The following is a 22,522-nucleotide window of genomic DNA, read 5'->3' on the forward strand; positions in this document are numbered from 1 at the left end:
AGTTTCTAAATTTAGTTATTTTTTACATAAAATTTAGTTTTCAATTTTGATACATTTTTATTATTATGGAAAATGTTCAATGCATTAGTATTATGCTTTTTAACATGACTTCTTGAAATACAGGCTTTTAGATTAAAAATAAACATTATGCCTTTCAACATTACCTTTTTTTCTTACAAAAAATTAATAACATATTGGTTTTTGTAAAAAACAAAAAAAATCCAAGTAGGTCTGAAACCCGACTCTCGGGTTCTAAAATCCGATTCACCCAAATTCTAAAAATCGAGTTTCATCCACGTTCTGGCCCTGGTATACCCAAATTGTGTCGCCTCTGACTCCCACGTACAAAAAAAAAAAAGGAATCATGATATTGGGATGATGATAACATGAGTCATACACCCCAAAAGACAAGTGTTGAGTGTGTGTACATGCAAAAAGTGTACAATAAAAGTCACAGTAGATAATTAAAAGATAGTCATCTAAGTACCAGAATTTTAAATACAGATTCACCAAAATAAAACTATTTAAAAAGATTATACAGTTATTCAGTAAAAATATAATAAGACCAAAATACATTATCAAAAGTGGAAAACAATCCCAAGACACGAAAAGTGACCCCAGGTCACTCCACCGGCAGAGCCAAAACCTCAAGCTAGACGTTCTCATCTGCATCAAAATCTACGATTCCTAGGAAAGAATACCACATGAAATTATGAAACACAAAACGTAACCCACCAAACAACCCAAGAGATAAAAATACATTAATGCAACCAACATATATGCATGCACATGTTGAAACATGCATGAGACTAAAAACTAGGGCTGTTCATCCGGGCCGGATTGGACCGGAATCCGATAGATTCTCGTTCCGGTTTTCAGCCCGGGTCAAATTTGGGCCGAAATCCAGATTTAAACAACCGGATTTTAAACCCGGAACCCGGGTTTTATAAACTAAAAAAAAAAAAACCCTACTTCTGTTCTACTTAGCGCTGCCCCCTGATTCAGATCTCTCTCTCTCTCTCTCTCTCTCTCTCTCTCTCTCTCTCTCATCCCTTCAAGCGCTAGCGCTTTTGTTTTGTCCGGAACCTGAAGTTGATCGCGCGTCTAAGTTGATTTTGGGAGTGCTTTCGTTGGCAGCTAACCGAACGGTGGAAGTGCTTTCGTTGGCAGCTAAGTTGATTTTGGGGTTTTTTTTTTTAAATATGTTTTCGTTTTTAAAATTATTACTTTTTGCTCTTGATCCCTTTCTTTGGTGTTGATTCATTATTTTATTGTACCTTGATCTGTTGTTTTCCGTGGTCTCTGTTTGGTTGCTATGGTGAAAATGAAACGTCGAGTAAAAGAAAATAAAGGCAAAAAGGGCAAAAAAAAAAAAAAAGTTGTGGGTACGGGAAATAATATTATTTTTCAATGTTTACCCATTTTTTCTTGATGTCGATCTTGGTCCTCTGGGCTAAATCAGTTGCAGCTAAGTTGTCTTAAAATGAAAGAGAAAGGTCTTTTAAGAGTTTTTTTTGGTCTGGAAGTTGGAGTAATTCCTGTTTAGCCTGTTTTTGACTTAAAATCATTCTTGTAGAAAATCGCTGATTGGCGAGATATGTTAATCTACCTATTCATAAGTTTTCCTTGTAGGTGTAGAGCAATCCTATGGATTTTAATTATGTAATTTGATGTTGCTTAGAATTTCACTTGATCTATTTGAATGGTTGGACTTCATGTGGCTTTTGTTTATCCTATCCATCGCTAGAAGACAAAACTTTCCTCGGATGGAAATAGAAATTGATGCTGGATTATACAGTTAGTGTGATTCTCTCAGTTGTGGATACTTTTTACCCTTAACAAATAGAACTCAATCTGAAAGATTTTCCTGAACAACATTCATCACATAATGATAAGGATGAAAATGATCCCTGGCACAATAGGGTCCTTGAAAACAGCGTACATTCTTTTATGTGAATGACGCCCCCTCTGGCTGCCATGCAGCTAACCTATTTTGCAATTTTTGTTCAAGCTATCCTCTTCACGGGATTGATATCTTGCTATTGTCTCTAGTGTTGGCGTCTTGAATTTTTGGTTGTTTTGTGGTATCAAGTAATTGTCAACTGCTTGATTTATGGTGTTAAAGGAGGCTCTTTATTCAATTTTAATGTTTAGCTGAAGCATAGCAAGGCTGACTTTTCTTAGATAATTTGATCGAACTAGATTGCTAAATTCTATTTTCTCTGCAGCGGGTACAAAGAAAAAGCCTCTTGTGGAAGGGCGTGGATTAAAGGACTAGAAACTGGATCACTTGCCTCATCATTTCGCTTGAATTGCTCAGCCACCGAGACATCGGGTACAAAGGAAAGCTATTACATTATTTTAAGTTCCATGAAAGACATATTCGATCCATAGATTTCCATCCCCTCGAGTTTCTCTTGGCCACTGGTGAGCATCTGACCCAAAGCTTGAATTTAAGACTTAAATTGACTTTATTAGAGGAAAAATGGCTCTACATGGTTGAGGAGCTTCTAAAATAGAGGAAAAATTGCTTCTGACCACACTGTAGAGAGCTTAGGAGTTGTTAACTTGTTATGGATGCTCTTTGCCTCCCTTTTATGATACTAATATTCTTTTAATTTCCTTTTTGCTTCCAGATATATGTAATAGTGGAGCCCAAGAGGCGGGGAACAATGAGATGCACATTCCTTTATCTTAATTTGTGATATGGGTTGATATCATTGTGCTTACTTTCAGATTTATTGATTTTGTAATTCATATATTGTAATTTAGTATTTCGTAATGTAATGAATAAAAAATAAATAATATAATATGTAGTGGATTGTATTCTGATGCATGCATACTTGCATAGATAAATATTGAAAATATTTTTTGGTTTTACATGCATTTTTATTTTAAGGCAAATTAAGTGAAACTTTGATACAGGAGTAGATGATATGTTTCAACCCTCTACTCCTGTATATCTTCCTTTAAAAAAAAAAAATCAGAGATACTAAAAATTAAAGTTTCACTACTCTTGTTTCACACTTCGTAAGTGTTTCAACCAAAAATCAGGGCTACTAAAAATATAGGAAATACATTTAGGCTTTTATTAAAAAAAAAAAAGGTTGAATCCGGAACCCGGAATCCGGGTTTTCAAAACCCAGATTCATCCGGGTTTCGGTCCATGTATGACCCGGTAGATCCGGTCCGGGTTCCAGTTTGGGTTTACCCGAGTTCCAGGTTCCGAATCCGGGTTCTGGTTTGGGTATACCCAAGTTTTCGGGTCGGAACCCGGATGAACAGTAATACCAAAAACCATCATTTTTCTTGAAAATGATCATTATTCCAACGCACGCCAAAAATTTCATTTGACCCAAAACACGCCATTAAAAATCATCCGTTATTTTCTCAAAAAATGGCTCAATCATAAACTGTCATTTTCCCATAAAATAACCCAACATACTTATTTATCAATCACTGTAGGCAGGAATCACAGACGGGACACTACCACCGTCCCTGCTTATCACTATCTTTATACTGTGCACCGTAGGTGGAAATCACAGGTGGGGCTTACCCCTATCCCTGCTTACCACCATCCCTATAGCTTGTATTGTAGGCGGAAATCACAGGCAGGACTCTACCATCGTCCCTGCTTACCACCATCCCTATAGTTCCTTTTTCCCTCTCTTTCATTTATTTCCATTCATTCACTACAAACATACTCAAAATCCATTTTCACATGAAAACCCAATTTTCATTTACAACACATGAGCATGTATGAACATATGATGAATGTCATGACACCAACACGACATATAAAATATCCAAACACAATCCAATTCCACAAACAATCATGTCCTCCAATTCGACCCAACCTCCATACTCTTCAGACCCAAGGTTCAACACAACTAACTAGACTACAGAAAATATGTTAGTGTAAAAATATATTTAAATCTCAAAAAAAATCTTTGAAAAATTACTTATAGTGAAGAAATATAATTTTTGAAGGATCAATGTGGTACTAAAGGTGGTGGCACAATGACTAAACAATATCTTTCGAAACAACCTGTGAATCTCGAAATGCCAAATTTTGAATGGGGACAAACAAAGACTTGGGCTAGCTGTGGAAAACTTTAGGGATTAGTGAAGCAAATGGTGGTGGTTGTTGGCCGTGAGTGGTGTCGTGAGCGGCGATTGGAGGCAAAAATGGACAAATCAGAAATGGAGATAGAGAGGCTTCAAAGGGGACGGATCGGGAATGAGGATGGGTGGGTTAGGTAGCTGGAGGGTCACCGGTGATGTGGTAAAAAGATGGCGGTGAATGATGGAGGCACGGTGGCGCGGGACCTCAAAGAAGCCGCGGCTTGAAGACGTGCATGGGGGAGAACGGCAGCACTAGGTGAGCTGAAATTGAAAGGGAGTGGTTGTCGGCCGGTGGAGAGGAGGATGGGAGGGGCTGTGATGACGAACGATGGCGCACTGGTGGGGAGGAAAAAAAACAAACTGGAAAGAAGGGAGGGACGTCGCACGCAGGAGAGCGGGGGGAAAGAAATGAAGGAGTTAAAAAAGAAAGAAGGAAAAAAAGAAAATAAGAGAAGAAACAGAGAGGAAAAAGGAAAATGAAGGAAAAGAAATGAGATCCAGTCCTTTCAACTTGGGTGTCAAAACTGATCTAACGAAAAAATTTTCAAAATAGCAAGTTAAATAAAATAATTTAAACTCAGAAACTAAATAAAATAAAATAATAAAATTCAAAAATAAAATAATAATAAAGAGCAATTTAAATAATGAACAATATTTAATAACAAGAAAACACTTTAAATTAAATTTCACAGTTAAAAATTTTTAAATAATACCACGTAATTCATCTAAAATTTAAAACAATAAAGTGCATAATCTTAATAAATGAAATAATTAATTAAATAAAATACTCGTAAATAAGGAGTATCACACGGATACTTGGTCCGGAACCTGGATATACAGTTCTACTCACAAATGCAAACTATCACCCCTATGAACCACTAGTTAGGGATATGACTCTACACATGTATCGTATGATCTTTGTCAAGCATATTCTTGGACCAAATGCAAAATTAGATGTGGATTTCTCTTGTTACCAAAAAAATAAGGACCAAAAATGTATCATGGCTCAAGTGATTCAACAAAACAACACGATGAGACCTTAAAAGTTACTTTTTCAAGTGTCAATAGCAAGACGTTCTATCAATTGGGGAAGGATTTTGGTGACAACACATGGAGATATATAAGTGAGAATGCTAACTTGAGCAACGAGAAATCTAGTGAAAAACATGTTCATAGTTTGGAAAGAACACCGAGGAGGAGGAAGAAGAAAGCAGAAAAAGACCATTTGCAAAAGATTATCCAAGTGTCGTGTACCTAACTAGCAGTGATAAGGACCCATCAAGCGAACAAGCCCAGTTGAAATGCCAGTCAGGAAGGCTCTCAGAAGGTTGGGAAGGACAGGTTTTCAAACCTCCCTTCCCATTGCTTTCAAGTTGCCTTGTGCCAGTACTCTAGCTTTCACTCAAGCCATTCTTTGAGCTTACTTAATATAGGCGATATATGAATAATAAGAGGGAATTATATATAGATTGAAGGAAGAAAGTGAAACACAATTGTAGATACAATTATAGTCATATATTTTATTACCAAATACACGATACATTAGGTTATGCATCTTGGTTGTTGATATTTCGTCTCAATATTTTTCATATAATAGTAAGACTTTTTATAAGGTGCAAATAGTAGGAGATAAAATTGTTGAATGCAATTAACGTTTGCCGGCATCTTTTTTTTCGCAAATGAGATGAGATGAGTTGAGATAAAAGTTGACAATTGAATAAAATATTATTAAAATATATTTTTTAATATTATTTTTATTTTGAGATTTGAAAAAGTTGAATTGTTTATTTTATTTTATGTGTGAATTTGAAAAAATTGTAATAATGAGATAAAATGAGGTGAAAAGTTTTACGAGAGTGATCAAAATAATCACTGAATTAAACATTCTCAATGACTTCTTTTTATTTGACAAATACATCAATAAATGAGAAATGCTAGGTTTATAGAGAGATGGAAAAAAATCATAAGTTAATATGATTTAATGAGATATTATAAATTTATTTTATAATAAAAAAGTTATAATATAGTATACTAATTACCACATCAAACCACATTAATTTATAAGATAATTTTTTATAATTCCTTTTTATAGATAAAATATTTCTCTTAGATAGCTGTTAATATCACACTATATATATATAGATATAAATATATATATATATATATATATGATTAAGTAACTATATTAATTAATGTAATCATTTTATTATTTTTTACAACTCACCTTGTAGTGGTAATACTAGTTATAATAACATGAAAACAAATAAGTATAGAAGATGAGAAATGATTTGTATAAATTTTAAATAGATAAACTTCATATAATTTTTTATAAAATAGGAGATTTCATTTTAAAAAAATATTTTTTATTATTAAAATCATCCTTTATTTTTAAAAAAATTATATATACTTTATCTATACAAGACTTTACCTAACGTTGCTCAACACCGTGGATGTTGCTGATGTGTAAAAGACAAAGAAAACTGAGGTGAAAGGTCAACAAAGGTTGGAGCCAAACATTCTCTCAATTCTCGTGAGAATGACTTTCTATTTCCTTTTCTTTCTTTCTTTTTTCATCTGAAATAGGAAGGCCTTGTCATACCAATAAATAAGTAATTTGTTGGGTTTGGTTGCGTGGAGTTGAATTCTGTTGGCGTGCAACTCGGTTTGATAACAATTCTTCTACATAATAAGATTCTTATGCGGATGTGGATGAAGCATTTATCAATCAAATCATCAAGATAACTTAGATTTACAAAAAATAAAAATAAAAATATCATAAATTCACAATTAAACGGAAGAAGTGAACTTGCATCGTTCTAATTCCCTAAATTGATGTATAATTCGTTAAAGAGTACTCATCACGAAATTGTTGAATACACACACTACAAGAAAATACATTTAACCCAGCGCTATTTGAACTGCTGCAAATAAACATGCTGCAAATGGTTATTATTTGCAATGTTTTTCACATCACTTCAAATATGTTAACACATACATCTCCTTTCCAAATTGAGTTCACTTAAATTAATTGTTACAATGATTTTTCAATTAATAACGGCAATTGATGGCGCTGCAAATGTGTATGGACTTGTTACGGCGTTGGGAGCTACGTCGGGATGAAAGTGGACGCCAAAGTACCAAATATGTTTTTATTTCCCCCCACCCCCCGCCCCAACATTTTTCCCCCAACAGTACTTTTCTTCCCCCATGTTCAAACAAGTCCCTAACCGCAAGCTTCTTCGACAAAACCTTTTCTCCCTACCTCCACCTGCAAATCTCGAGTTTCACCTCTGTTTTGGTGCGAACAGAACTTTCGGGTTGAAGGATTCACAAGGCACACGCGTTCACGTAGCTCTCTTTCAGTTTTCAGAGTCCCATTTCCCACCCCTTCTCCCCCCAATTCGTGTATATTCCTCTGTTTTGCACTTCAATTCTGAGTAGTGAGCCCCCTTCACTGAGCATTAAGGCACAAAGCCCTGTTATTAGGTTGTTCACCATGGATTTGGGCTTCATTTTGCTGTCGACCGAGGCTGATTTTTAGCTCATAGTTTCTTTGTGAATGTATGTTTTCTTGTCCCTCTAATTTGCATAATCACTTCTTATTAGTTTTTGTGTTCTTCCCCCGATTAATGACCACTAACTCATTGCCTCCACCCATTTGGTGCCTGCGCAAGGAATTTCTGGGTTTTCCTCTTAGCACAGTAAACACCTCTGTTTTGGTGTTTTATGCTAGTTCAGGTTATAGGGCATTTTATTGGGATGGTTATTTACCCCCCCTACAATGCTGAAACCAAAGGAAGTTGTGCATCTAAAATGGGTTGTTTTTTGCATTTCTTTGCCCTGTTACTAATTTCATTGTTTGATAGGATGAACACAACTTCATCATATTGATAATTGACATGATTAGTTAACATGATGGGTCTAGTGTATACACATGCTAGACTTTTTTTTTCATGAACTGATGGATGGTTACCTTCCTAGCCATTCATCTCACGCACATTTAAAATATACACAGTGTATTTTGTTTTAGAGGTTGAATCTAAAAGATGACATTCTGCATACATGTAGAAGCATAAATAGCACTAGTCTCATAGGTGCATGCAAATAGACATAGGTTGAGTATTGATAACAACTTGTTAATAAAACTCTTTTTATCTAAGTCCTCTGTGGTTATAGTTATAAAGGCAAGTGTTTAAGTCTCCAAGGACCAAGACCCCATACTGGAAGTCATCATGTTCAATTCTCATAGTTTTTTTGTCAAGTAGTTGAGTATCTGAAATGGAGTTTAGGCCCATGCAGCTTGTCATGTTTTAATCTTCACATTTGGTGTAGGGCAAATATGGATCTTTTTTTCAACTTGCTGAGAAGAGTCCTTTACTTGTTTAAAGGACCTGTATGCAGCATCTTAAAAGCCTCAATGTCCTGTTCAATCAATCCTCCATCACCTTATACAGTAAAGGCCTTAATATCTAAACTCTATTGTCAGTTAGAAGAGGCTTCAATCTGTTTGGCCTTTTATTAATGAGTTTGAAATGTGTATATATAGAGTCTGGATGTTTTTAATTAGATCTTAAATGCAAAGTAGTTAATCATGTTTTATTTGACATTAGTGATTATATATATATTATATACAGATAAGTAGATCTGTGTGTAACCCACATAGAAAACATTAGTGTAATGCTGTCAGAAGATCCAAACATTTTCAAGTAGATATTTATCATATGCAGAGGCTGGGATAAGCCAAAATGTTGAAGTATGACATTCAAATTAATTTTGTTCCTACCAGCTGGATCTTTGTTTGCACCATCTCCATCGAAGGGGTACGTAACCTTTGTATAGCACGCATGGGTGCAACTGTGCTGTAGATGTTCCAGCGGCTAAGGTGTTGAAGCTTCATGATCTCCACTTCCATGAACACCCTGAACCTACTGTCAGGGGGTGTCTTTATTGAGAGAAGTTGCCTTAGAGAAAATTTACATATGTATTTCCTATAAGAGATATTAGCTAGCTCCGACTTATAGTACTTAAAATTCCCTTCCATTAATGCACCAAGCCAATGTATTGATTACTAAAAGACTGTAACAATGTTGTATTGGATGATTGAATTTATATTATATTGAAAATGTTATGGTTGTTAAAAGGCAAGTATGCTTCTAAATAGAATGTTTGTAAATACATGTTGTGGTCTAAGTTGGATTGAATTAGGTACCCAAAAGTTTGTAACATTTACGTACTGGGCATGTCTACAAAAAGGTCATTATTGGCATTGCATCAGTCGCTAGGAAAAAGATTTGATGTTGAAAAATTATTTGCAGCGTTTTACTCCCTGTTGGGAGTAATATGTTCGCATACATACCAATAGTGTTTACAGCATTACAAACGCTGCTAATAAACTTATTTCAACGTAATATTAAAACGCTACAAATAATATTCGAATATCTGCAGCGTTCCCACATAGTATTTACAGCGTTATAAAACGTTGCTAATAAACTTATTTGCAACATAATTTTAAAACGCTACCAATAATATACTAAAATCTGCAACATTCTCACATAGCACTGCAAATAATCAAGTTTATTTGCAGTGAATTTATTGTTATTTTTGACATTTTTACTATGCTGCAGAATTTTTTTCTCAACAATTTATGGCCAACATCAAAAGCATAATGGTGGCGAATTTTTGTATATTTACAGCGGTAAAAAATGCTAGAAATATTCGAATATTTGTAGCATTTTTGGTCTATCGCTAAATTAATTTATAAGTGAGTATATAATTGCAACTAACATCCGGCGCATCAAAAAACGTTGAGAATAATTATTCCCAACGATTTTTGGGGTTATTTGCGACTATTCATGACACTGCAAAAGACGTATTTTTTTGTATTGATGGGATCAGGAAATATTTGGCATGTCAATCCTCAAAAGAGTTAAGGCAACAAAAGAAAACAAATTATATCTAAGCCATTTATATCAATAAAACAAAGAGTAATATCTACTATATATGCTTATTAAAAATATTTAAAAAATATATATTCAAAGCACAATGGCGTACGAAAATACAAAAAGATGAAGATTAAACTGATCTATATTTCCTCTACAATTTTAATTATTTTTTTAGCACCACATTATGGTGCCACATTGAAGAGACAAAGTGAGTGATAAATTAAATTAAGGAACATAATAACATTTCAAATATAGTAAACGAACTATGATGTAAAAATCTATCATAATCGTTAGCGTAAAAAATATATTTATATTTTCACTTGTTTATAACTATAGCAAATCCTATATAATAAGTGGTTTATGTGTATAGAGATGGCTATATAATTAATTAGCTTTTTTTTTTTAGAAAAGAAATTTATTTCATTACAACATTTGTCACTTACAATCAAATGATCATGTATTTTCCTAGGACCATCCTCCATCCAGTATATATAGTTCTCCTTCATTCTACAAAGCTATTTTTGCTAATTGGTAAGCCACTTCATTTCCCTCTCTATGCATAAAAGCCACAGACTAATGAGCTCTGGTTCTTATTATTTGCTTGCTGAGTAATGCTACATACAGTCATTTTTGTGTACTCCCTGCGCACTCCACTGATATGATTGGCTGGATTATTTTTTTTTAATACACAACCAATCATATCACTGGAGTGCACAAAGGAGTCCACAAAAATGACTGCACATAAAATTTTTGTTGCTTGATATCCTTAATGATCTACCCCATCCGTGATCGGTCATCCTCATCTTTAGACTTAACAGCCTCAATAGCTACTTTTGCATCACCATAAAAAATGACTTCTCTAAAACTCAACTCAGTACACATCTCCATAGCCTTCTATAGAGCATTACATCATTAAGCCAGAAAGGGAGAGGTGACATAGTTTCTTAGAGCACACAACAAATCTAAGACATCTCCATTGCGGTCTCTGACGACAATTCCCACTCCCATTTTTTGCATCTTTGCATCAAAATTAGCTTTGCTTATGCTGCCCTCTAGTTTTCTCCAATGGTATCTTCTCACATTCCAATCTCCTTTGCTTTGCCTTCCTTCCCTCTCCATGCATGCCAGATGGAATTCTTCTAAACCTGCTATAGCAATATGTACAATCTTGCCAAGGCTAGCAAATTTGTTTTCAAAGATATAGTCATTCCTTTTGGACCATATTCTTCTTATTATCACTATAGCCACTTCTAATTTTGCTTTTGGTAATCTTCTGTACAATTCTATCCACATCTGTACAAACTCCACTTCACCAATTTTCCATTTGTTAACAAGGTTTGCATTTTCTACCCACACATCAAAGGCCCCCCTTGCTTTTTTCTTTTGTTAATCAAGATAGTAGGCACTTCTCACTATAAACCTACCATTATTTGTGCAACCCCATATATGTTTATCCTCATTTCCCAATCTACTAATTGGATTAGTACAAATCTGCTGAGCCTCTTCCTCATTGAAGATTTCTTTACTAAATCTTCTTTCCATATTTTCCTCCCCTCATCAATTAGCTCACACACTTTTTATTCATTATTTAGAGCTCTTATTGGTGATTGAACCCTATATGTGGTAGGTGTTCGCAACCACTTTTGACCCCAGATTTTTATTTTCTATCCCTTCTCACTATCCATACTAACCCATCTTTCAGTAACCCCATTACATACCAAATGCTTATCCGTATGAGCGAGGGGGAATTCCCAAGTTTGGCATCAATAAACTAGGCATTTTTTAAGTATTTTCTTTGTATATCCTAACAGCAAGTGAATGGGGTTCTTGCAGCATTCTTTACCCTTGCTTAGCTAATATAGCTTTATTAAAACTCTCAATATGTTGTGCAATATGTGGCAATTATGATGAATAGTATGGAAAATAAAAGAGAGAGAAAGCAAGAAAAGCACCTAGATTTAACGTTGTGTGATAGTATGCCTACATCCATAAAAGCGAGCAGCAGCTAAATTTCACTATGTCAAATTAGGGTTATATCATATGTATTTATATTAACCCTAGTCATATAGAGGTATTAGAAAATGCCTCTAATAGCCTTGTAATTTACCTGCCCCCACACCCCCAACCTATTAATCATCCCAGCCAATAAAATAATAAATTACAAGCCCAAAAGTCCCCTCGCTCCACTCCACTCCACTTACGACATCAGCCTGCTTTCTCTGTACATATGTTCCACTCAATAGAGCCACATATTACAACACAATATCTCTGTATCCCATACCACCCTTTGCCTTTGTAGTCCCTATTTTGGCCCAACTCCTCCACTAAATCCCTCTGTCTTTTTGGTTTTGACTCCACTAGAACCTTGCAATCATTGCCTTAATATCTCCACATAACTTCTTAGGTAATTTAAAAACGCTCATTGAATATCTAGTAATTGCTTGTAACACTGACTTAATAGGAATTTCTTTACCAGGTTTTGAAATGAATTTATTCTTCCAGTTTTGGATCTTCTGCCACACCCTCTCCTTAATGCTTCTAAAGGTATTATATTTCAATTGTCCAACAACCACAAGAAGGCCCAGATACCTTTCATAACTATTACACACTACTGCTCTAGCCTCATTGAAGATTTGGTGTCTTATCTCTTATGTTGGAACTAAAAAAGATGGAAGCCTTTTGTTTATTAAGCGTCTGCCCAGAGGCTCGGTCATGCACACCAAGAATTGAAGAGATCTTTTTCCACTCTTCCATCTCTGCTCTGCAGAATATCATACAATCATCAACAAATAAAATATGGTTTATCCTAGTTCCACCCCTAAACACTGCAGTCCCCCTTATATTACCATTCTTCTATAATTTTACTAGAAGTTGGCTAAGTCCTTCAACACAAATTATGATCAGGTAAGGGGATAGAGGGTCCCCTCATCTCATAACCTTTGAAGGTATAATTTTCTTTCATGTCTTACCATTAACCAGGACTGAATAACTCATTGGTGACACATACTTCATGATCAAATAGATTATCTTCTCCCTAAAACCCAACCTTCTCAGCATAGCTTGTAAAAAAGGCCACTCGACTTTATCATAGACTTTAGACATATCTAGTTTCATGGCCATGTTTTCATTTCTACCTTTATTAATTAGTTGCAAAACATAAAACTAATTAATGTTTTGTCAGTTGTATGGAAGCACACATCGTAATATATAATTCTCTTATTGGAAAAAGAGTTTAGCAAATGAAATAAGGTCTAGCTTAATAGAAGCTTATTGCCAAAAATAAAAGGAAGAGAAAAGATAAGGAATGTTGACCGATAAAGGTGACATAAGGCAAGTATGAATTAGCTACTTTGGAGAAGGAATGAGACCTCTACAAGGAAAGACTTCTCTACCATCTTGGGGACTCTCTCTTCATAAAGGAGGCATATTATTTAATCTCTCTAGAACCTTATTTTCTAATTTATTGTATTGAGAGCTATAGAAGGCCCATAGATTTCACCCTAGAACCATAAAGTCACCCAATATAGTGAATTTCACTCCCAAACTATGCGTGAACATAGACTTTTATGTCAAACCATATAAATTACTGTGTATTTCTCTTTATTTATAGTTTATGTACTTTTTTTATCGTTTATTTTATGGATGAGCATCCAAGTTCCTACTAACATCCAAGCCATCATTGTTGACCATTCAATTGTATTGTTGAGTTCCGACAAACCCCTTCGGAAAAATGTATTAACAAGAGGTATACATTTAAAATTCTGAAGTACTTTTGTTAACATGTTAAGACATTCTTAGACATGATGATCTCCCACAATGTTGTATATATGTACCATCCATATATGGATCAACTTACTCAAACAAGAATATCGATCAACATATATAAGATCAAGATCGGAGCTAGCTAGAGATGTACGTACATACGTATTTATTAATTGACTTGATTTTAATTCCCATGCTTATATGTCTCGAATCGATTGCCAATTTGCCATGCATGGTGTTTCCCATGTACACTCGATTCCATACTATATATTTTATAGAAAGTGACATGCAATATTCTCTACCCACTCTTGGAGAAAAGGCAGTAGTACCATGTCATGTCGACATGCATGATTATAATTAAACAGCGATATCACTAGAAATGATGGGTACGTCGAGTTGAGTAGAGAAGACGTATACTCATAATCATGAAGGACATTATTAAGTACTATACATATGTCGGCAACTGCTTCTACATATGAATTATATTATTTATATGTTGTCATGTAAATACGTTATATATTTATAGTAGAATTCATTTATAAAAAATCAAAATATTAATTGTTAGGTACGGTAGTATGCATTACAGGTGAGGAAAGACCATTGGGCGATTAAAGAGACGTTCTTGAGGAGGTCAATATTAGGGATGTAATCGGTTCGACTCAGTCTGATTTTGGATATATTTAAGAACCAAACCGATATATTCCGGTTTAAAATTTGAAGAACCGATTCCGTATCCGTTACACCCATAAACTGGTACTTTCGATTTTACCAATTCCGTTCCGATTTTTTCGATATATTATATGGTATATTATAGTATATAATAATATAGTGATAATATATTGTAGTATATTATAATATATATTATAATTGAATTATAGACTATAGTGATATATTATAGTATATTATAACATACAGTAATATAGTATTAATATAACTATTAATACAATAGACTATATATAATGATATAGGATTTTAAAATTTAATATTATATTAATTAGTAATTAATTATCATATAATACAAAATTATTTTATATATAATTATATATATTATATATAAAAATTATATATAATATAAAAAAATAGATAAAAAATATTTTATACAATATAAAAAATTAAAATATATATATATGAACCAGTCTGGTATTAGAAAAAAGAAAATCGAAATCAAACCGATTTTGACTGGTTTTGAGAAAAATGAAACCGGCACCAAACCAAACCCACTAGTTCCGTCTGGTTTACCGGTTCATCCGTTTTTTTTCACCCCTAAAGATCACATGATACAAGGTGAGGTAGGGTTGAAACTATCGAACGAGGTTTCAAGTTTCGTGTAATTATATATCCATACATAGATTTTGATAATAACAAATAAATTCAAAGAATAAATAAGTCTCAAACTTAAGTTATCTACACAATGGAGTCAAGCACATCAAGGAACTAAGCATGAGCAAGAAGGAAACAAGTTCACATTAAAATCATAGAGTAATGTTGTAAATCTCTTAAAAATTTAAAATTAGAATCAAGGCTCAAAATTAATATTTTATCATAAAGTATTAAAATATATTTTCCATATGTGCATGAATATTTTAAAAATTAAATTTGAAAATTTTGAAAGATGATTGATTGTCATCTTTCAAATGTGCATGACATGCTGAAATGTTTGAACTTTGAAAATATTAAAGATGATTGATTGTCATCTTTCACATGTGCATACTTTATTTAAATTTTTTCAAAAGTGATTGATGCTCTTTTTGACTTATGCAAAAGGTAGATAATTTTGTTTGAAAATTTTGAAAAGTAAAGTGTGCTCCTTTTGTCATATGCAAAAAGTAAAAAGATTAGATTTGAAATTTTTGAAAAGTAAAGTGTATTCCTTTTTTTATATGTAAAAAATAAAAAGATTAGGTTTGAAATTATTGAAAAGTGAATGATGTTGTGTTTGACATGTGAATCTTTTTAAATTTGAATATGAAGTCTCATATGCCTATAAATAGATCATTTGAAAACTTCACATTTACAACACCAAGAACATATAACATTCATTCAAAGTTTTCATTCTCTCTTCTCTAAGTATTGAGCCTTAATCCTTGTTCATTTTGAGAGATATATAATTTGCGATGTATTATTCTTATTTCACTCATTGAGGAGTGTTTTCTGATAACCTACCCACTATCAGCTCTTATATCAGTAAAAGGGTGTGTATAACCCTTATGCGTGTAGAAAGTATTCTGCACAGGGAATAATTGAATCACTATGTGTAAGGTGATTGCAAGTGTAGAGGGTGTTCTACACGGATCCTTTGTAGCGGTGTTGTTCAAAGGTGTAATAGATTTCTATCTCCACCTGAAATAGGTTGAATAGTGAATTTGGAAATCCTCAAGGGATAGCTTGAGGCGAGGACGTAGGCAGTGGGGCCGAACCTCATTAACATACTGAATTTGCTTCTCTTTTATCCTTACTGTTTATATTTATTGTTGTTTCATATTTTGTTTATATTTTATATTGTATATTTGATTTATAATTGTTATTTTTTTAAATACAACTCAATTCACTCCCCTCTTATATTAGTCATCTAGACAACAAAAACTAAGTAACACACATGGTTTGGAGATCATATGACAATGCAATGCATAGCGGCATGCAGGGAATCTTACCCAACGAGATTTACCTCCAGAGAAGTTGACACCTATAGAACAGGTGCCGCAAAGATAACCATGCCCGCGGGACACTATCATCTCCAATATCATATTCATAAGAAAAAATATTTCACCATCTATAAATACAACCAAATGTACGTATTGCGAAATTATTAGATAGATTGATCAAGAGATTCTAACTTCTCTTTAACTTAATCATCATTCCATTGTAACCATCAATATCATCCAGAGGTTGTTTCTCTGCTTGCATGTGGCTGTAAGAAGCGTTGCAGGCACCGCTGTGAAATAATTCTTTATATTTAACTAATGTGGTAGAATTCTATCACAGAAAGTTCTTAACCAGCCTCGCCAAGACAAATTAAGAATGCCTTCCTTTCATGCCATTGTATTATAGTCTACAAGACTACGAGATAAACGAGACATGACAAAAACACAAGTGTTAGTAATTATTAAGTTATTGGACTAGTACAACCATGGATATTGGATGGGGGAATTAATGCTTCCGAAAACTCGTTGTTGGCAATGGCGCCATGCATCCATCATTTTCAGATTCATGAAGCTGCTTTAATCAATGGTCACTACATTTTTTAGATAAAGTTGATAAACCCAATACGAGGAATTGCTTGTATTAGAAGGAAGAGTATATGATGTTTGCTAACATACATGTTTTTCATCGATATAAATGCATGTAGTTGTAACCACCGGCAAATGCTTTTGGTTAGAAAACTTGTAATCGCCGAAACTTCTAATTAATAGTATGATTGAAGTTACAAATAATGTACGTGAATCTCAAGCTTTGAACCCTTTCATTAGTAACGTGCAATTGTGAATTACAAATTTACAGGCCTACCTTGGTTACTCAAATGTGCACACACTTTTAGATACAAGACTGAAATTTAAGATTAAAGAACACTCCAAAATCATGAAGAAAATGCAATGCATGACCTTTAATAGTTTAGGTATCACATTATATATAAATTAAAATTAGATATGATTTTTGAGGAGCAAGATGAATTTTTACTAAAATGAATTAAAAGAAAGAGAGAAAGTTATTAGAATTAAGGAGATGAGAATGGGTGAGTAGAGGGAGAGGTAACTTTGAATGGTAATTCCATAGTTTCTTGTTGCTCTTTTCTTTTCATTTCTTTCAATCCATAATTATTTGTTACTTACTTGTCTCATCTCATTTCTGTTTTTACTTCTTTTAATTAAACTTTGAATCCTTCATCCATTACCATCATTCTATTCCTTGATCGCCGCTCTCTTTCTTCCTTTTTTTTCCCTCTTAATTATTCACTCTTTCTCAACATTTTACCAATTTTGAGTAGTTAGATATGTCGTATTCTACTCACCACAATTGCTCATCACCTTCACGCACCGTTTTAATGCAAATGATTATGAGATAGTGTCGTGTTTACGAGCGGCAGATGATCGCATAGATAGATGATCAATGACCAGTGTTGGTGCCCATTTGTTGCCTAAGATCAACAAACTCCATGTATCCTATGAATTAACGGTTGGGGGACCTCAGTATGAAAATATTGAAAGGGAGTTTCTCATCAAACAGCTCTAATTAGGCTCTAACTCAATACATTTCATTACAACACTATTTATTACAAAGAAATATTTTAATCACAAAAATATATATATAATTAAATTTACAGAATGACATGATTTAATATAATAGATCAGATTATAAAATCCTCATTATCGTAAAATAAATTTAACTGATAATAGAAAATCACATCACATAATAAATCACATAACAGAATAAAGAGTTTTGTTATGTACAAATAAAATTAAATACTAATCTGCCTATACTGATTCTTTTATATTCAAATTTTAAATTAATATTATTTTAATTAAATATATTTTTTAATTAATTATATTATATTAATATACATATTAATAAGAATTAGCCTTTCAACTAAATTTTATCCGGAATAAATCCTATACAATTCTTTTGTATTTGTATAACTTCGAGGAACCCATTCATTTAAATAAAAAACATCAGTTTTGGCGGTCCAAATCATTGAATGTTTATGTTTAATTTGACGTTGTGTCGATCGTACTAGATTAGATTAGCTGTTGCCGTTGGGGCAATAAAAAAAATTGCAGGCCGTTTACGGAGGAGGAAGAGAGTAAGAAAATCCCTCTTAAGCCCCTCAACTAACACGAGAGAGGGCCCCACAATGGTGTGCTTTCTCTAATGTTTATATGGACACTTCAACCAGACACTGCTGCAGTCTGCAGTTCCCTCGTGATCTGACCAGCCTCAACAGTATCAGACCCCCTGAATTCCATTACAACCTGTCAACATCACATGTGGGGTATTTTTGGGCTTTCCCTTTTTAGATTCTTTTTATTCTAAAACATATCTTTTTCTTTTATAAATCAAGAGATATAACTGAGATTCTTTTATAATTAACTATAGAGAAAAATTAATACATCAAGATTTGTTATTATTATAAAAAACAACTTTCTTAATGTTAACCTAAACATTAATATAATAAAATTCACATCTATATTTTTAAATATTATTTATAAGATCTTAGGGTATATAAACTTGTAGAGAAAATATGAAATTTATGTAAATCTATTTAAATAATAATTTTTTTAAATATATATATATATATATATGTCTTGTTATGCCCAACTAACGCAAAACAAAAGCCGCCTAATTCTATTTAAAATAAAGAAAAAAAAATACTGAATCCAACCACGTTCTCGAATGGCAAGTGGTCTGATCCGTCACCGCTGACCAATCCGAAACCAGACCCTCTTCTTCCCCTCGTAACCTTTTGACTCTTTCTCGATATAAGCGCCCTCTGCGATTCCTAAAGTACCATCGTCTGGATTTCACCCAAAACTCATGAAGTGCTTCCACTTCACCAACGGCGAAGAGAGGCGTGACGACGGCGACGACGACAACTCCGGCGTATATGGCGTCGTTTCCCGGGCCGCGTCCAAGGTATCTTGGGCCCGCTCTCTCAGCGTCGCTTCAACGTCCAGCACGCTCGACAACAGGCGCTCCGAGTTCGACCTCTCCGATCACAGGGACTTCTCCGACTCGGCTGGCTTCCTCGACTTCCTGACTCAGCGGCGATCCAACGATCTTCGCGTGTTCACCTTCTCCGAGCTTAAATCCGCCACCAGAAGCTTCAGCAGGGCGTTGCTGATTGGGGAGGGAGGGTTTGGGTGCGTTTACAGAGGAGTCGTTACGGTTCCTGGCGACGGGACTGATGCTCCGGGTTCGAAAATGGAGGTTGCGATCAAGCAGTTGAATCGTAATGGTCTCCAGGCATGCTCCCCCTCTTCCTTTCTTATGCATGGAGTATGCAGACATTTTTCATGGATGATTTTGATGATGATTTTGAATGCCTGTAAGAGGAAAATTTGGATATTAATTCTTTATTTTTATTAGATGGGTTAGTTCGGTTTGTCGTTATGCCATGGTTGTAATACAAAACGAGGGTGTTAGCCACTAAAGTTGTGTATACGGTCGAGTCGTAATTTAGAAGAATATAACTGATAAAACAAAGCTTTACCTCAGCTACATAGGATTAGCCACATTGATATGCTTGCTGCGCGGTGGTAATCCGATTTCTACCATTCACGGTTTACTTTGTAAAGTTGAAGAATTGCTGCTTATCGCCTAAAGATATGATCTGGCTTGTTTGTCAAAGAAACAGTATGATTTGTCGTATTTTGAGAGTAGAAACCCTTGTATCGGTGCTGCTTGCTATTAGAAATAATGAGATAATTAAGAATGAAAATTTTCTCCGAGGATCATTACAAGCCCCTGGAAACCTGTAGTAAACAAGATTTGATCCTCTAAGGACTAAGGTCATCTTATTGTACTTTGCTCTTTTGTGTTCAAGTATTCAGGGGCATAAGGAATGGATTAATGAAGTGAACTTTCTGGGTGTGGTCAAGCACCCAAATCTCGTCAAGTTAGTGGGATATTGTGCAGAAGATGATGAGAGAGGGATTCAGAGACTTCTTGTCTATGAGCTTATGCGTGAAAAAAGCTTGGAGGACCATCTATTGGCTCGAGTACCTTCTCCTCTACCATGGATTACAAGGTTAAAAATTGCTCAGGATGCAGCCCGTGGTTTGGCGTACCTTCATGAAGAAATGGATTTTCAGGTACATTATTCTTCGACACTTAGGAACATTGCAATCATGATCTATAAGTGTGTAAAAGCAAGCAAGGGTTCTTGTTTACTTGTACCTCTTTCCCTAGTTTTGCCCAAAATTTCTTTGTCTCGAGTAATTGCATGAATGTCCCTTTATTCTAGACCAAGAATGCATAAATTGAGTGCAAAAGCTTGAACAAACTCATCATCATGGCTTTTTTGCTACTTATTTTTACTGAGATTTACCTGCCTTACATTTGCATTATATTTGCAGAAAAAATGAAAAGGTGGATGATGATACACATATCTTTTACTTTTTGAAAGGAAAAAAAAAAAAGGGCTGCAGCCTGATTTTCTGGTGACTATTTACTTTTTCACATTAATGCTGGTCCACGTGATTTTGATATATTCCGTAATTGATGCAGCTAATATTTCGAGATTTCAAAACGTCAAACATTCTGCTAGACGAGGATTTCAATGCCAAGCTCTCGGACTTTGGACTGGCTAGGCAGGGACCTTGTGAAGGACTAAGCCACGTTTCAACAACAGTAAGTTTTTGGGTGCAAATTCAATGGATTATCTTTTTACGATTATCAGAACTCTTCACCATCTATAAAAGATGATTCTGTGTGAGGTTTGGAGCTTATGTGAATCTACCGATTGCCACTACTTTGAATTGTGGGCTTTAAGTAACTGTTGTGCACATAATCAACTCAGATATGTTGAACATATTCTTACTTGCCATTTTTCTTTATAAGGTTGTAGGGACAGTAGGTTATGCCGCTCCAGAGTATGTTCAGACCGGCAGGCTTACTGCTAAAAGTGATGTTTGGAGCTTTGGGGTGGTAGTCTATGAGCTTATCACGGGGAGACGAGCAGTGGAAAGAAACCTTCCCCGAAGCGAGCAGAAACTGTTGGAATGGGTAAGACCCTACGTGTCAGACTCGAAGAAATTTCACCTTATTGTAGACCCTCGAATTGAAGGACAGTATTGCATTAAATCAGCTCAGAAACTTGCATCTCTGGCAAACAAGTGTCTGATGAAGCAGCCAAAGTGCCGTCCTAAAATGAGTGAGGTGGTTGAGATACTGGGAAACATCATTAGTGAGACGATATCTCGAGATGAAGATCTCCCTCAGCTTGTCAATGGAAATGAAGAATTTAGGGAAGAAATCACGGGGGAGATCGAGACCGAGCCCGAGCCCGAGCCCCAGCCTGTGACCACTAAGCAGGGGAACAATTATCTGAAGAAGGTTTTTGACATTAGAGAAATGGTCAACTTGAAAAACAAATCATTTAGTAAATTAGATTGGAGAAATTGGACACCTGGATTGGTAAGAACTTGGTGATAAGTAGTCAGCCTCTACTCGTCAATTCTGGGATGGACAGTAGATGTAGATATGTCTGCGAATCCTGGAAACATATGGAGTTTATGCTTTCTCTTCCCTCTTGCTTGGATTATAGTTGTAAATATTGCTTGTAAGGAAAGCTGCATTTGTGAAGCATCCTTTTTTATTATATCAGAATATGCCGGGGCCTAAGTTATTTTTCTTCATCATCTGTTTCTGCCTTAGATTTGGCATGAATGAATATGCTGTCTAAACGCATTTTGACTGTGGAAAGAAATGGCCTAATTTTTCATTTTGGAGGTGCTAAGCAATGCAACAGAACTCCAAATTTCAAAGAACACCACCCCTTCCGGTTTACAGGCATAATTTGAATTTGATGTAGAAGTCCTAAAGTGGATGTATGAGGTTGGGCTTTGTCAATGGCTTTCAAATTTTTCGACTCCATAACCCTACCAAATTCGTCCTAACATTAATTATGACAGACTAAGATTTCTTATAATTTTTCAGTCTAAATATCTTCAACAATCATATAGACAACTTGAAGAGGTTTT

General features: G+C 34.7%; 1 protein-coding gene across 2 annotated transcripts; it reads left to right on the forward strand.

Annotated features, from left to right (window-relative positions):
• The first annotated feature begins 19,166 nt into the window (after positions 1–19,166).
• Positions 19,167–22,177, forward strand: LOC122292760 (serine/threonine-protein kinase PCRK1). 2 transcript variants are annotated; one of them, XM_043101249.1, is made up of 4 exons: positions 19,167–19,784; positions 20,372–20,632; positions 21,048–21,170; positions 21,381–22,177. In XM_043101249.1, exons 1-4 carry the CDS (start codon positions 19,356–19,358, stop codon positions 21,969–21,971), a joined length of 1,404 nt encoding a protein of 467 aa, XP_042957183.1. In that variant the 5' UTR covers positions 19,167–19,355; the 3' UTR covers positions 21,972–22,177. The 2 variants fall into 2 exon arrangements, with proteins under 2 accessions (XP_042957183.1, XP_042957184.1); XM_043101250.1 differs by having other exon boundaries at positions 19,729–19,866; positions 20,365–20,632.
• The last annotated feature ends 345 nt before the right edge of the window (positions 22,178–22,522 follow it).

This window comes from Carya illinoinensis, chromosome 13 (assembly GCF_018687715.1).
Source record: "Carya illinoinensis cultivar Pawnee chromosome 13, C.illinoinensisPawnee_v1, whole genome shotgun sequence".
Taxonomy (NCBI): Eukaryota; Viridiplantae; Streptophyta; class Magnoliopsida; order Fagales; family Juglandaceae; genus Carya; species Carya illinoinensis.